General features: G+C 30.7%; 2 protein-coding genes across 2 annotated transcripts; both read right to left on the reverse strand.

Annotated features, from left to right (window-relative positions):
• Nucleotides 1-7,353: 7,353 nt before the first annotated feature.
• LOC142624179 (early light-induced protein, chloroplastic-like) lies at nucleotides 7,354-9,716 on the reverse strand. Its single transcript, XM_075797711.1, has 3 exons — nucleotides 9,469-9,716; nucleotides 8,374-8,418; nucleotides 7,354-7,843 (listed from the first exon to the last, which is right to left on the reverse strand). Exons 1-3 carry the CDS (start codon nucleotides 9,628-9,630, stop codon nucleotides 7,499-7,501), a joined length of 552 nt encoding a protein of 183 aa, XP_075653826.1. The 5' UTR covers nucleotides 9,631-9,716; the 3' UTR covers nucleotides 7,354-7,498.
• Nucleotides 9,717-12,957: 3,241 nt separating this feature from the next.
• On the reverse strand, nucleotides 12,958-15,149 carry LOC142624102 (early light-induced protein, chloroplastic-like). Its single transcript, XM_075797607.1, has 3 exons — nucleotides 14,899-15,149; nucleotides 13,949-13,993; nucleotides 12,958-13,440 (listed from the first exon to the last, which is right to left on the reverse strand). Exons 1-3 carry the CDS (start codon nucleotides 15,058-15,060, stop codon nucleotides 13,096-13,098), a joined length of 552 nt encoding a protein of 183 aa, XP_075653722.1. The 5' UTR covers nucleotides 15,061-15,149; the 3' UTR covers nucleotides 12,958-13,095.
• Between the last annotated feature and the right edge of the window lie 1,640 nt (nucleotides 15,150-16,789).

The raw sequence follows: 16,789 nt of genomic DNA on the forward strand, positions 1-16,789 counted from the left end.
TGACAAAAGCACAAAGCTTTGATACCATATAAGAAAACAGAGAGCTAGGAAAGTAAAACAGATAGAGAAAATGAGAACAAGCTAGAGAGAAAAGCAAGATTGAAGGAAAATTTTCATTCAATTGCATTAATTAGAAGCTAAATGTACATGAGGTATATATATACACCAGGACTGATACAAGAATAGAATAACTAACTTCTAACTAACTCCATATTATACGGATCCAACACCTACTACCAATCAATTCATTACACGTGTTCATATACGTACACAACTCCTAATTGATCTAATTATAAACTACAAGTCGTACTAGCTACCACTGTTGTATAGCAAGCTCCACTGCTAATCTTCCAATGCTCTGTTTTGATGCTCTGCCTCTTTGCCTGAGCCAATTACTTCAAATGCTCTTCAACTTTGTTAACTTGAGCTGCTTGCATCTTTCTTCTTCTTCTGTTTTTGATCTTTACAATCAACTATATTTTGACATATATATTACACTAAAGCAGCCTCACTAAAATCAAACAAACACATCCAGCTACAATATGATGAACAAAAACAACTTAATCAAATATTTCGTAAAAATATCATAAATTAAGTAATGCAATATATGGTGAAGAAAACTGAAATTATTACAGTACTTGGATGCTGTGAATTTTGCTGCTTCTAGTGTGTATGGAATTATTGGTTTTATATTTAAACTGGTTTGATGAGTTAGACGAAGAGTACGTCATGGCCTATTAAGAGTACGTCATGGCCTGTTAAGGTTTCTAAACAAGTGCTTTGCTCATTTGTGCCTAGTAATGAATGAGATATGTTGACCAATAGATAATACGCATATATGTATTGACAAGTCGTAGGGTTCAAAATGTGACACCAATTAAAGGCCTCATTTTGTATCTATTTGGAAACAACTTATTTAATTTTTTTTATTGAAAATACTATAGATAAAAAGTAAAAAACTAAATAAATTAAGTAAGGGGCTCACGTGAGACCCATAAATAGTAGGGGGAAAAAAGCAAGCATCTCCAATAGCTCAAGTAAAAGCAAAATAATATTTATAATAGAGAATGAAAAAAAAAAATGGTCTCCAGTGGATTCTCTAAATCACAATTTATTTTTTGCTCACGAACAATAGCTCATCAAGTTTGATGGGCTACTGTACATTAACAATGAGATTTTTTTTTTTTATTAAAATATTATACCAACTACTATTATATCAATTCTTTCTCTTTCTTTTTTCTCTCATACTCTCTCTCTGTTGCTTCTCACAGAACAAGTGAAAGGAGACTTTGCCTAATATTTTTTCTTGAATTCTTCTTGTTGTCTTCTCAAATTCTAGCACCGTGAGATCATTGAAATCAACCAACAAAATCAAACAACAGAAAATTTTTAAAAAAAAAAAAAATCTCTCTTCTTGTTCTCTTTCTGCTGCAAAATTTGAAAATGTTATGAAATTAAAAAAATTTAGCAATTGGGAATTTGAAAAATATAGCAGTTAGGAATGAATAAAGGAATAATAAAGAAATATTAAAAACAAAATAAAAAAAAAGAATGAAGAAATAATATTTAAATAAGATAGAGAATGGATAAAGAATCTGTTGGAAAGTGTATTTAAAAAAGTAAGTAGCTAAAAGATAAAAGTTACTGTTTATTCTCTAAATACTACAAAAATTTGGAGAATCTGCTGAAGATGCTCTAAGCTAGCCTATAATCAAGATCCAAACACACACTTTATATAATAGTATATATCATAAACCTCCACTCAATTCAAAAGCATTATTTACCTCTTTTCTACTACTTTCATTTCATTCTAAGCCACTAAATGGGGCACCTTTAACCAAAATTCACACAGTAATTAGCACAGGTCAATAATAAAAACAATTTTTTAAAAAGGTAAAGGTTTAATGCAAGAACAATAAAAACAATTATTTGAAAATAAAATAGATTGATAAAGAGGTAATATATGTGTGTGTGTGTTGCAATATATAAAAACTTAAAAGCAACACTAAATTAAAATAAAACCATTTATTACATACAAACCTACACAATTTATAAAGTCAACTCACATTATCATAATAAGTTTAGTATGTACGTCAAAGTATCTCCCAAGTAACCTCCATATATTTCCTTCAATTATAAAATCCTCAAAGATGATAATCAAATTAAAATTCGATCTCCCCTAATGGAAATGCCCACACAAATTTATCTTACAAAATTTCCATACTAAGACCTAGTTTCTTAAGCTTTTCCAGGGGTGCTTTGGCTTTTAAAAATTAATGAGAAGCAAACTTGATCTCAGCCAAGGGTTTTTGTATGCTCTTCGCCAGTTTTGTGAGGCAATTAATGCTTTTCAGGGATTTCGAGAAGCAAATTAAGAGCTACTTCTCAAAGTAGTTCAGCTTTAAATATTTTTGAAAAGCTGCAGCCCTTATTTACTAGCCCTTAATGGCATGGTAGTTCTCCTGGCAAGAAGTGTGGCACCCAACCCTACCTATGAATTGGCAATGCGGTGCATGCTGCATATGTCCTCTCCATACATTGTGATGTATGGGCTTCATATATAATGTCACTTTTCAGCAGCAAGTTTATTGAAAAGATCTTGTTCAATCCACATTTGGGAACAAAAATTAGTATTAGCTCCTGCTAATCAAGTGCCCAACCTAGAGCCTTGAGCAAACTCTTAGTAAACTGCTTTTGCAGGTACAACATTGCTCACCATAAAATTTATGGAGTTAGGGATAGGCTGAAGTTAATTTACCACGATTCCAACAATGAACTGTATAAGAACTATAAATTCTTATTTTAAAACAATACCCATAAAACTGCCCCACAATTCTGAAACAACCAAGTTATTTCTACATTAAACTTCACATCATGAATCATAATTAGCTTCCACATATTTTCCCCACCAATACTTTTTTCTCTCCACTATGAAAACCAAGCGAACCAGAGCTATAGGATATGGGAGATGGGAATGCTCGATAAGGGACCAGCAATACCTCAATGTAATATATGAGGTCAAATGTGTAGCACACGTAATACCAATTTGAAAAACTTCAATCTAACATTACTTTTGGTCTACAAGTATGCGATACCCCAAATTGTGTTTATTTGATTGATTGGATATTGTTGGAATGTATTATGCAAGCATGTGCTAAGTCCCACATAAGGTGTTTACTAGATGAATATTGGGTTTATAAGTGATTACAAGAATAATAAGGCAAATGTCGCTAGTGCTCTTCCTAGGGTCATTACAAAGTATCTCCAAAAATTATAAGTCCCTCAACTAAATCAGAAGAACCAAACTATAGCTCGCCAACTCACAGATAACGAGAGATCTATATCAGACCTCAAGTTATGTTTGATTAGTTGTCTGCTTTGCAAAACCAATCATTCTCTTCTTTTCTTGATTTACATAATTTTTTAATTTGATATGTTGACCCATGTACACTTCTTGTGTACTAGGGCGTCCCTTTTTTTATATCAATAAATCTTATTACTTATCAAGAAAAAAAAAATAGCTCGCCCCCGTCCATTAGTCTCCTTAGAATTATCAATAGTCAACTTGTTTTTTAAATATTTAGCCTTGATAATGTTTTCAAGTTTACGACAACAAATATTTAGCCTTTCCAAGATAATATTTCAAGAAGAAACATACATTAAATAAAAAAAAAAGGTTAATGAAATTACATCACAATGTGTAAGAAATACTTATATTTCTTTTGTACCTAAGAATTCGACTAAGTATTTCTTGGGATCAGGCTGATGCTTAAATTCTTTAGGTTTGCTAATCTGTATACACATAATCAATAAAAGCTACTGACAAAAACAACGAAACACATATACTGATTAATAATATAAAAAAAACCCTAGTAGTAGCAGTAGCAATAGCGGTAGTAGAAGTAGTAAAGAGAGAAGAGGGAAACCTTGGTAGGCCAAGCGGAGAAGCCCTAGATCTTAGCAAGGACAAGATCGCCCACACTTAACTACCTCTTCTTGGCCTTGTTGTTTACTCTGCGTCTACGCACCGGAGCCATTCAAAGAACCCTAAATTCTCACGATCCGGCAAAAAACCCTATCAAGTTGCCCTTGTTGGAAGTCCCGTCGGCGATAAGTGGCATCGGCGCATCGGAGTATTAATGGTAGAAGAGAGCGCAAGAGATAGGGGATTTTTTGTTGTTGAGAAATGGTGTTGGTGTCTGGGCTTGAGGCTATAGCATATTTGGGAATGACTCTCTTTGTAGCAGCTTATTTAGCTGAACTAAGGGTGGTTTGGGATTCGCTTATTTTGTTGAAATTGAAATTTTTTTGTTGAAAGTACTATAAATAAAGGTAAAAGTTAGCTAAAATAGTACAGCGAGATCAATAATTAGTACCAAAAAGTATAGTGGAACTCATGAATAGTAGCAAAAATAAACTGAATAATAACATAAGTTGGCAAAAATAATCTTTGCCAAAAGGAAACTAATAAGGGTCCATTTGAGATCCGCTTATTTTGCTGAAACTAAAATTTTTTTTACTAAAAGTACTGTAGATAAAAGTAAAAGTTAGTTGAAATAGTACAGTAAGACCCATGAATAGTACCAAAAAGTGCAGTGGGACCTATGAATAGTAGCAAATATAAGCTAAATAGTAAAATAAGCTGGCAAAAATAATCTATCCCAAATGCAACCTAAGTGTGAGTTTGGCTCCAGATAAAAAAGCCAGTTTATTTTACTATTCAGCTTATTTTTGCTACTATTTAGCTTATTTTTGCTACTATTCTTGGGCTCTACTGCACTTTTTGGTATTATTCATGGGTCCTACTATACTATTTCACCTAACTTTTACCTTTATATATAATACTTTCAGTAAAAAGTTTTCAGTTTCAGCAAAATAAGTAAATGTCAAACAGACCCTAGTTTTTTTTTTTTTTTTTGCTGAAAGTATTGTAGATAAATGTAAAAGCTAAAATAGTACAGTGAAATTCGTGAATAGTATTAAAAAGTGTAGTGTGACTCATGAATAGTAGTAAAAATAAGCTGAATAAGTAATAAAAATAAGCTGAATAGTAGTAAAAATAAGCTAAATAGTAAAATAAGCTGACTTTAAAATATTTTGGTCATTTTGGCTATAATACACTTATCTGTTTGGGATGAATAGTAGCAAAAATAAGCTGAATAGTAATAAAAATAAGCTGAATAGTAGTAAAAATAAACTAAATAGTAAAATAAGCTGACTTTAAAATATTTTGGTCATTTTGACTGTAATAGACTTATTTGTTTGGGAACGTCTCGCTAAAAATACTATAAACAAAAGTAAACATTAGCTGAATAGTACTGTAGCATAGTCGTAATTTTTAGATTTTCCTAGTTTTTTTGAGACTTTGATATTTTTTTGATTATACGAGGGTCTCTCTCGGAGCAAGAAAATAGACCAAGGCAAAGGGTGTTTCTGTCAGCGACTCGGGGTATTAGATTTGAAATTAAAATTAGCACACATGCATTAATAATTGAAGAATTGCAAGAACTTTTTTTTAAAACTATATGAAGGTAGAAATTCTACGTGAATACAAGGTAATTTAGTTGGACATTAAAAAAAAAAAAAGGTTAATGTTGCATGTTAGAATTAATTTCTCTATATCGTCAATATAAATATAATCCTCATAAATTTTATATAGATATATGAAGTTTGAGATTCTGTAATGTGAGACCTATTCGGAATCCATGTGAGTCCTATAGAACTAAAACCCATATGTATGGATTGTTTAGATACAATAAGACAGTGTCTGTGCATGATACTATGCAATTAATGCATTAGGATAGTATTTTTGTTGCAGTGATCTGTTGTTTCCAAAATCCATATATGAGTTAGCACCACCTTCTTGCTGTTCCAGCTAGAAGTTTTGTGAGAATTAGAAGAAATCTTCCTTCTGTAGACTATTAATCTTCATGTCTTAACATTGAGCTCTGTTAGTACTGCACTGTATACAAGAGCCCAAATTAGCATTGTTTTGGGTCTATAGCCATTATAAGTGAAGACTCATTCACTTGGCCCAAAGGGTATGGTCGGGCTGTGGGCTAAGCGCCTTTGAAGCTCAGCAGCTAGGACTCCCCTAACCAATACGGGTCCAACTTTTCATGCACCAGCCATTCTTTGAATTCAAAGTATTTTTATTTTCGATTAATTTGTACATGAATAAAATAAAATTCATTTTACATGAGAGAAAGAGAGATAAGATAATAAAAGATAGAAATAGAAACTAATAAAGGTATAAATAGAAGGGAAAAATGAGAATGGTTCTCGGTCAAAATAAATTGAAATTTGAGTCGAGATTTAACAAAAGGATTAGCTGTTTCAATTTATTGCATGAAACAAATATTTTAGCCATTTTGACTGTAAGAGACTCAAAATTGACAACCATGTAAATTTGTAATACATAAACATTGAACCACCTAGATAGATAACACTCAAATATGAGTGAGTAATTACATAAGTGAACTAAAGTACGGAGTAATAGCTTTGACATATATATAATATCAATTAGTCATGAGAGTAGTAAGTACTTACTTTTGAGTTTTGAATAATTATTACTCAAATGAAGTCAAGTGACAATAAAAAGTTTGAGAAATTTGTTTCTAATTAAAATTAAAATAAAATTATGCTATGTTTGTTTTGACATTAATGTTATCTAAAAAATGAGTTTTTTTTTTTTTTAAACTATCTCATTTTGTTATATTTGGGAGTGGCCTCAAAATGAGATAGAGTTATTTTTAATAGTTTTCATATTGTTTATTAACTTCCTTTATTTAGTATTGGTGTGAAATAAAGTTGTTTTCCAAAAAAAAAATTAGTTGAAAGCCGTCTCTAAAAAATAAATCATATTTTTAATAAGATTTTTTGTTGATCAAAAATAATTTTCTTTTGAATTATTATTTTTATGCTACTTATAAATATAAAAAAAAAATTGCTAAAAACTATTTTCACAAAAAAATTCCATCGAGAATTAGCTTGAAATTGTAATTTGTATCATGCATACAAGTTTGCAAATATTATGTGGCATTAAGTCCTATTGTATTACGTCGGTCGTACTTGCACTACTAGAAATCAACATATTTCATGTTATGAGGTCATAGCTTCGCTTAGAGGTAGTTATAAATATAAATTATTTACTGCTTTTATTCACCTTGTTCTGTTGCAGATCCACTCTACAAGCCATGAGGAATATAAATTGAAATATTAATGTGAACCTTAGAACTTAAAATTAAAATTTTCCAATCTTTCTACGTGTTATATATGGCAACGACGAGAATAGACAAACATATTTAGAGACGAGAATAGACAAACATATTTAGAGAGGACTACTAATTTTGATAAACTCATTTGCATATAAGTGTTTATTCCTTTATAAACTTGAAATCTAATTTATTGAAAAACAGATTACATAATTTGCTTTCCAAATTACATGGAAATTCAATATTCATTTACACAAGTTGGCCTGAGTCAGTACATCAGAGACCTAAATAAGGGTTCCACCCTTAGCATATTCGGTGAGGCCAAGAGCAACCAAACCCAACATGGCAAACCTCCCATTCCACATCTCAGCATCTGAGGTCATCACCCCCTCTGACTTGGACTCCACGCTAATTCCCTTAAACATAGGAATCAGAGATGCACAAGTGAGCACAATACTAGTTCCTAAGAACCATGGGATTCCACCATTTGATATCTGGGCAAACACATCCTCGCCACTGGATAACTCTACTGCCATTGCAGAAACAAAGCCTATCATTGCTAGTCTGCCATTGATCCTCTCTGGTGCAGCCCCACTGAATGCGAACAACTCTAAGAAGTTTATGCTGACCTGTCAATCATGGTGAAGCACCAGTCAAAAAATACTCTTAACTAATGTTATACACATAACTATTAACAACATTTTCCATAAAGGTTGACATGACTTACTTTGCTTGGAGCTTAATAAAAGTATGATTATTTAGTAGAAACAAGTAAGAATTATATTACTTTCATCTGAACAAGCCATATTACCAGTTATAATTATATCTCTAGTATTACTCAAAAAGTAAAAAAATGAATAAACTTAAAAGAGAAAATTTTCACAAAATCAAAGTGACATATTTTAAGTTTTGCATAATTAAATTTAGATTAAAAATAAATTTATGTGAAAATAGGTTTGCTCTAATTATAATTTTTTGAGCAAGTTGTGAAAAAAATTAATGAATAATTTTGTGTGCTTAAACTTATTGGTAAAAAAATGGATCTTCAAGAAATATTGTTACTGTATATCTAGGGTTAATGAGTGGGAAAAGAAAAAAGAAAAAAGAAAAAAAAAGTGAGAAAAAAGAGATGAAGTATCTCTGGGTTAAGGGTACTTACCTTGGGTGTTGAAATTGTCGACGTCACAAACTCTGGTTGCTCTTTCTGCAAAGTGCAAAGACAAAGAATCGTACTATCATGAACTTTAAGTATAAGTCAATTAACATATCATAATAATATGAATGTTAAATTATTTCTATTAGATTTTGAATTTTTCACAAAAATAAGATTAAAAATATCATGATGAATAGATTTCACCCATTTTATGAATATATCGCTTCGGACCCTATTTCAGTATGTCCATTGGAACGAAATATTTTAATTCCAACTTATTTTGTTATACTGTTTCGAGTTTACCACTATTTTATAAATATATATATATATATATATATATTATTAATAAAAAAATCCATATAATATATTATTAAAGGTTTCAAAGTTATAAGTAAATATTTGAACTAATAAGTTATCTTTAATCTCAAATATCAGTTCAATAATAATAACAACAGCTATTAGTTCAATTATATACAATTATATATAAAATATAATGAGAGTAATGATATGAAAGGAAAAAAAAGAAAAGAAAAAAAAAGACAAACCTAGCTAGATGTTAATTTTAAGATTAGTTTTAGGAACATAATTATTTCACAACTCTTTTGTTACAATTCTGACGTAGCAAACTATGAGTGGTTAACCATCAGTTAAATATAAACTCATAATATTTTTTTCACCAATCATACTTTCTCATATCACAATTGTGACAAAAAGTTGTAAAATTTTTAATAATCCTATGCTTTTTCTAATTTTAGTGACTGGAATTAAGAGGCTGAAAGTTTCCTTTTTATTATGAGTCACTTGAGGTTCCCAAAAACAAAACAAAGAATTTTTTTTTTTTTTTTTTAAAGTGGACAAAACAAAAGAGCTTGGAAGGAATGAGTATTACGTGGGGCTCACAAACACCACAAAACAAAGAAATGCTTTTGTTGTTCAAAAAACAAAAAACAAAGAAGAAGTAGTCAGGTAGTAGCTAGACCGAAACAAGAGTAAGAAGAAAGAATGAAAGAAAGAAAGAAAGAAAAGCATAAAAACCAGAAGGAGAGCTAGGAATTTTTTTTTTTTTTTTTTTTTTTTCCCGATGAGGTAGCATTTCATTACCTTTTGCATGCAACGCACTCGCATGCTGCTAGTATTTCTTGGCACAGGTGACACATAACTAGTGGGAACAGTTAGAAACTGGTTTACCCTAGTAGACCTGTTTGAAACTACACGGGTCAAAGGGCTTGCCAAGATGGATTGCATTGCAGATGAGGCTGCCATTATTACAAAAGAGCTTTTGTAAATGGAACTCACTAAAGTGATCAAGTAGGTACTAGGTAGTAGAAAATGAAGTAGTAAGTGGCTGTGGCATTTATGCTTGGTCTCAGAGTGATATATATAGAGAGAGTGTCGGAGGATAAGCAAGCAGAGCAGTGAATATTTAGGATCCACGTCTTGCATATTATGGTAGTGTCTATCTACAGCCCCTCAAGTTTGTTTTTTTTGTTACGATAGGCATCCTGTGTTCTCGAAAGGTCATAGATTGACACGGGCTCAGTTGTCCACACATGGGTGTCGGTACGTACGTAATGGACGTGGCACGACTTTAGGCTCATCAGAACTTTCCACCCGCTGTGAGTTTACGGCCCAAATGGTTCGAGGTTTTCACTCGTTGATTTTTGAAGGGACGATGCATGGCATTCCACATTTCTATGTTCTTCGACTCACCTCTCACATTGTGCCACGGTTTTTAACTTTGATCGCTACCAAAGTTTGATGCGCAATTGATTTGGTTAGACAATAGCAACGTTTTTGTTAGATAGGAAAAGTCTATAATTGCGTTTGGGATGATCTGAATTTTTCAGTTTATTTTAACTTTTCAACTTATTTTTTCTACTATTCATAGGTTTCATTGCACTTTTTTATACTAGTCATAAGTCCTAATATACTATTCAACTTATTTTTTAATCTCTTTTTCTACAGTTTCGACAAAAAAATTTCAATTTCAGCTAAATAAATTATTACAAACGGACACATACTTTAAAATGTTAATGAATATGCATTTCCTTTTACTATAGTGCTGTCATTCCTAGCTAGGCTCGATTTTAACTGTCCTAGCCAATTTTGATGATAACGAGATATGTTACAATTATTTTTTTAATTTTATTAGAAAATATGTTATATATTTTGTGCATGATGGAGTAGTAGTTTGAATGTTATGGGATACTTAAGCTAACACATCTTAGGTTAAATTATTGTTTTCGTCTAAAAAATTTGCACAAAATTTCATTTTTCTCCACGTAAGCTATCGAAACCTTTACAACAAAAGATGAGAGAGTCATATCTTAACTCTTTAATTTTAAAAGACTAGCCATGATTGCTGAACTTTGGGGTATTCATGAAGGTTTGGTTTTAGCAAAGAATAATATCAAGAAACTCATCGTTGAACAAGATGCAAAAGTTATGGCCACAATCCTTACATAGCATGATGCCTTAACTAATTAATCTCACCCTTGTAGTGCTTTGATATATGATTTCTCCAGTTTCTTGAGAAAACCCACATCCAAGGACGGAGCCAGAACTTTGACTTAGGGGAAGCAGCTTTGCTATTAGCTGTGTGCGGTGGTTTCAAACTTTGATTCCTAATTTTTTTTTTTTTAGGCTTGTATATTTTGTTTAAGATTTTAGATCTATAAATTTTTTTAAGCTCTCTAAAATAAGGAAAATGTTAGAGTTACAAACTTTTTTATAAATTGTTGATATAATAAATAGTTATTGGTAAGTATAAAAATGACGAAAATGATATGCCCATATGCGAATCAATAAAAATTTGCTATCAAAATAGTTTGTAAAAATATTGTAAAAAAGTTTGTGAGTATAGCATTATTTTTAAAAAAAAAAAATCAATAATATTGTTTAAGGGGAGCAAAATGTAGTTTTATAAAATAAAATTGCCAAAATTAGTACACATATATATAATTTATTTTTTTTTTAAAAATTAGTTCAACAGTGGCTTTGTCCCTGTCCACATCCAGTGCATCTTCGAGGAAAGGAACCAAGCGGACTTCTTTAATCTTTAGTACTGATAGCTAATTTTGTACTCACACCTCCCTTTCTCTATTTTGTACCTATTATTTTCGAATGCCTTGGGTATTTCATGCACGCTAGACTTTGTAATTTGTAGTTTTGTTTAATTATATTCCCTTTTGCCAAAAAATGTAAATATTAATTTTTGAGTTTTGAATAATTATTACTCAAATGAGGTGTTTGCCAATAAAAAATTTGATAAAATTGTTTTTAAACCAAAATTCAAATAAAATTATGCTACGATTTGTTTTGGTATTAATGTTATTTAGAAAATGAGATACTTTTTGGAAAATTATCTCATTTAAATTTAATAGTAGCCTTAAAATGAGATAGAATTGTATTTAATAGTACTTATATGGACTCTTAACTTCCTTTATTTAGCATGGCGTAAGATAAAATTGGTTTCCCAATATTTGAAATAGAAACTAATAAAGATATAAATAAATGGAAATTTGAATCGAGATTTAACAAAAGGATTAGCTGTTTCAATTTCTTACATGAAACAAATATTTTGGCCATTTTGACTATAATAGACTTAGAATTGATGACTATGTAAATTTGTAATACATAAACATTGAACCACTTAGATAGATATATAGATAACACTCAAATTTGAGTGAGTAATTACATAAGTGATCTAACGTAGTAATAGCTTTGACATATATATAATATCAATTAGTCATCAGAGTAGTAAGTATTTATTTTTGAGTTTTGAATAATTATTATACTCAAATGAAGTCATCTGACAATAAAAAGTTTGAAAAATTTATTTCTAACCAAAATTAAAATGAAATTAAGGTATGTTTGTTTTGACATTAATGTTATCTAAAAAATGAGTTTTTTTTTTTTGTTGAAAAATTATCTCATTTTGTTATATTTGGTAGTGGCCTCAAAATGAGATAGAGTTATTTTTAATAGTTTTCATATTGTTTTTTAACTTTCTTTATTTAGTATTGGCGTGAAATAAAGTTATTTTCCAAAAAAATCTAGTTGAAAACAATCTCTAAAAAATAAATCATATTTTTAATAATATTTTTCATTAATCAAAGATAATTTTCTTATGAATTATTATTTTTACGTTACTTATAAATATAAAAAAACACGAAAAATTATTTTCACAAAAAAATTTCCATCAAGAATTAGCTTGAAATTGTAATTTGTATCATGCATGCAAGTTTGCAAACATTATGTCTGCATTAAGTCCTATTGTATTACGTACGTGAATCGTACTTGCACCATTAAAAATCAACATATTTCATGTTATGAGGTCATAGTTTCGCTTCGAGGTAGTTATAAATATAACTATGAAAGGCTTGTAATTAACTAATTATAATCAAATAAAACACACATTTTATTCACTTTGTTCTTTTGCAGATCCACTCTACAAGCCACGAGGAATATAAATTGAAATATTAATGTGAACCTTAGAGCTTAAAATTTTCCAATCTTTCTATGTGTTATGACAGCAACGAGAGTAGATAAACATATTTAGAGAGGACCGCTAATTTTGATAAACTCGTTTGTATATAAGTTTTTATTCCTTGATAAAATTGAAATCTAATTTACTGAAAAATAGATTACATAATTTGCTTTCCAAATTACATGGAAATTCAATATTCATTTACACAAGTTGGCCTAGTCAGTACACCATGCAGAGACCTAAATAAGGGTTCCACCCTTAACATATTCGGTGAGGGCAAGAGCAACCAAACCCAACATGGCAAACCTCCCATTCCACATCTCAGCATCTGAGGTCATCACCCCCTCCGACTTGGACTCCACGCTAATTCCCTTAAACATAGGAATCAGAGATGCAAAAGTGAGCACAATACTAGTTCCTAAGAACCATGGGATTCCACCATTTGATATCTGGGCAAACACATCCTCGCCACTGGATAACTCTACTGCCATTGCAGAAACAAAGCCTATCATTGCTAGTCTGCCATTGATCCTCTCTGGTGCAGCCCCACTGAATGCGAACAAGTCTAAGAAGTATATGCTGACCTGTCAATCATGGTGAAGCACCAGTCAAAAAATACTCTTAACTAATGGTATACACATAACTATTAACAACATTTTCCGTAAAGGTTGACATGACTTACTTTGCTTGGAGCTTAATAAAAGTATGATTATTTAGTAGAAACAAGTAAGAATTATATTACTTTCATCTGAACAAGCCATATTACTAGTTATAATTGTATCTCTAGTATTACTCAAAAAGTAAAAAAATGAATAAACTTAAAAGACAAAATTTTCACAAAATCAAAGTGACATATTTTAAGTTGTGCATAATTAAATTTAGATTAATAATAAATTTATGTGAAAATGGTTTTGCTCTAATTATAATTTGTTGAGCAAGTTGTGAAAAAAATTAATGAATAATTTTGTGTGCTTAAAATAATTGGTAAAAAAATGGATCTTCAAGAAATATTGTTTGTATATCTAGGGTTAATGAGTGAAAAAAAAAAGAAAAAGAAAAGAGATGAAGTATCTCTGGGTTAAGGGTAGTTACCTTGGGTGTTGAAATTGTCGACGTCACAAACTCTGGTTGCTCTTTCTGCAAAGTGCAAAGACAAAGAATCGTAATATCATGAACTTTAATTATAAATCAATTAACATATCATAATAATATGAATGTTAAATTATTTCTATTAATTTTTGAATTTTCCACAAAAATAAGAATAAAAATATCATGATGCATAGAATTCATCCATGTTATGAATATATCGCTTCGGACCCTATATCGGTATGTTTATTGGAACGAAATATTTCAGTACCAGTTTATTTTGTCGTACTGTTTCGGACTTACCATTATTTTATAAATATATATATTATTGATAAAAAAATTCATATAATAAATTATTAAAGGTTTTAAAGTTATAAGTAAATATTTCAACTAATAGGTTATCTTTAATCTCAAATATCAGTTCAATAATAATAATAATAACAACAACAATAACAACAGTAGCTATTAGTTCAATTATATATAGAATAGAATGAGGGTAATAATATGAGAGGAAAAAAAAAAGACAAACCTAGATGTTAATTTTAAGATTAGCTCTAGGACCATAATTATTTCATGACTCTTTTGTCACAATTCTGACATGGTAAACTATGAACGGTTAATCACCAGTTAGATATGAACTCATAATATTTTTTTCATCATATCACTGACAAAAAATTGTAAATTTTTTTATAATCCTAGTGACTGAAATTAAAAGGCCGAAAGTTTCCTTTTTATTATGAGTCACTTGAGGTTCCCAAAAACAAAACAAAGAAATTTTTTTTTTTTAATTAAATTCAAGTGGACAAAACAAAAGAGCTTGGAAGGAATGAGTATTACGTGGGGCTCACAAACACCACAAAACAAAGAAATGATTTTGTTGTTCAAAAAACAAGAAACAAAGAAGAGGTAGTCAGGTAGGAATTTTTATTTTTCACGATGAGGTAGCATTTCATTACCTTTTCCATGCAACGCACTCGCATGCTGCTAGTATTTCTTGGCACTGGTGACACATAACTAGTGGGAATAGTTAGAAACTGGTTTACCCTAGTAGACCTGTTAGAAACTACACGGGTCAAAGGGCTTGCCAAGATGGATTGCATTGCAGATGAGGTTGCCATTATTACCAAAGAGCTTTTGTATATGGAACTCACTAATAGGCTATGAGTGATCAAGTAGGTACTAGGTACGTCGTAGAAAATGAAGTAGTAAGTGGTTGTGGCATTTATGTTTGGTCTCAGAGTGATATATATAGAGAGTGTGTCGGAGGATCAGCAAGCAGAGCAGTGGATATTTAGGATCCACGTCTTGCATATTATGGTAGTGTCTATCTACAGCCCCTCAAGTTTGTTTTTTTGTTACGATAGGCATCCTGTGTTCTCGAAAGGTCATTGATTGACACGGGCTCAGTTGTCCAGACATGGGTGTCGGTACGTACGTAATGGACGTGGCACGACTTTAGGCTCATCAGAACTTTCCACCCGCTGTGAGTTTACGGCCCAAATGATTCGAGGTTTTCACTCGTTGATTTTTGAAGGGACGATGCATGCCATTCCACATTTCTATGTTCTTCGACTCACCTCTCACATTGTGCCACGGTTTTTAACTTTGATCGCTACCAAAGTTTGATGCGCAATTGATTTGGTTAGACAATAGCAACGTTTTTGTTGGATAGGAAAAGTCTATAAGTGCGTTTGGAATGATTTGAATTTTTCAGTTTATTTTAACTTTTCAACTTATTTTTTCTACTATTCATAGGTTTCATTGCACTTTTTTATACTAGTCATAAGTCCTAATATACTATTCAACTTATTTTTTAATCTTTTTTCTACAGTTTCAACAAAAAGTTTTCAATTTCAATTAAATAAGTTGTTCCAAACAGACACATAGTTTAAAATGTTAATGAAAATGCATTTCCTTTTACTATAGTGTTGTCATTCCTAGTTAGGCTCGATTTTAACTGTTGTAGCCAATTTTGATGATAACGAGATATGTTACAATTATTTTTTTAATTTTATTAGAAAATATGTTATATATTTTGTGCATGATGGAGTAGTAGTTTGAATGTTATGGGATACTTAAGCTAACACATCTTAGGTTAAATTATTGTTTTCGTCTAAAAAATTTGCACAAAATTTCATTTTTCTCCACGTAAGCTATCGAAACCTTTACAACAAAAGATGAGAGAGTCATATCTTAACTCTTTAATTTTAAAAGACTAGCCATGATTGCTGAACTTTGGGGTATTCATGAAGGTTTGGTTTTAGCAAAGAATAATATCAAGAAACTCATCGTTGAACAAGATGCAAAAGTTATGGCCACAATCCTTACATAGCATGATGCCTTAACTAATTAATCTCACCCTTGTAGTGCTTTGATATATGATTCCTCCAGTTTCTTGAGAAAACCCACATCCAATGATGGAGCCAGAACTTTGACTTAGGGGAAGCGGCTTTGCTATCGGTTGTGTACGGTGGTTTCAAACTTTTATTCCTAATTTTTATTTTTTAGGCTGGTATATTTTGTTTAAGATTTTAGATCTATAAATTTTTTTATGCTCACTAAAATAAGGAAAATGTTAGAGTTACAAACTTTTTTTATAACTTGTTGATGTAATAAATAGTTATTGGTAAGTATAAAAATGATGAAAGTGGTAGGCCCAAATGCGAACCAATAAAAATTTGCTATCAAAACAGTTTGTAAAAATATTGTAAAAAAGTTTGTGAGTATAGCATTATTTAAAAAAAAAAATCAATAATATTATTTAAGGGGAGCAAAATGTAGTTTTATAAAATAAAATTGCCAAAATTAGTACACATATATATAATTTTTTTTTTTTTAAAAAAATTA

The sequence above is a fragment of the Castanea sativa genome, chromosome 2, assembly GCF_040712315.1.
Source record: "Castanea sativa cultivar Marrone di Chiusa Pesio chromosome 2, ASM4071231v1".
NCBI classification, from domain to species: Eukaryota; Viridiplantae; Streptophyta; class Magnoliopsida; order Fagales; family Fagaceae; genus Castanea; species Castanea sativa.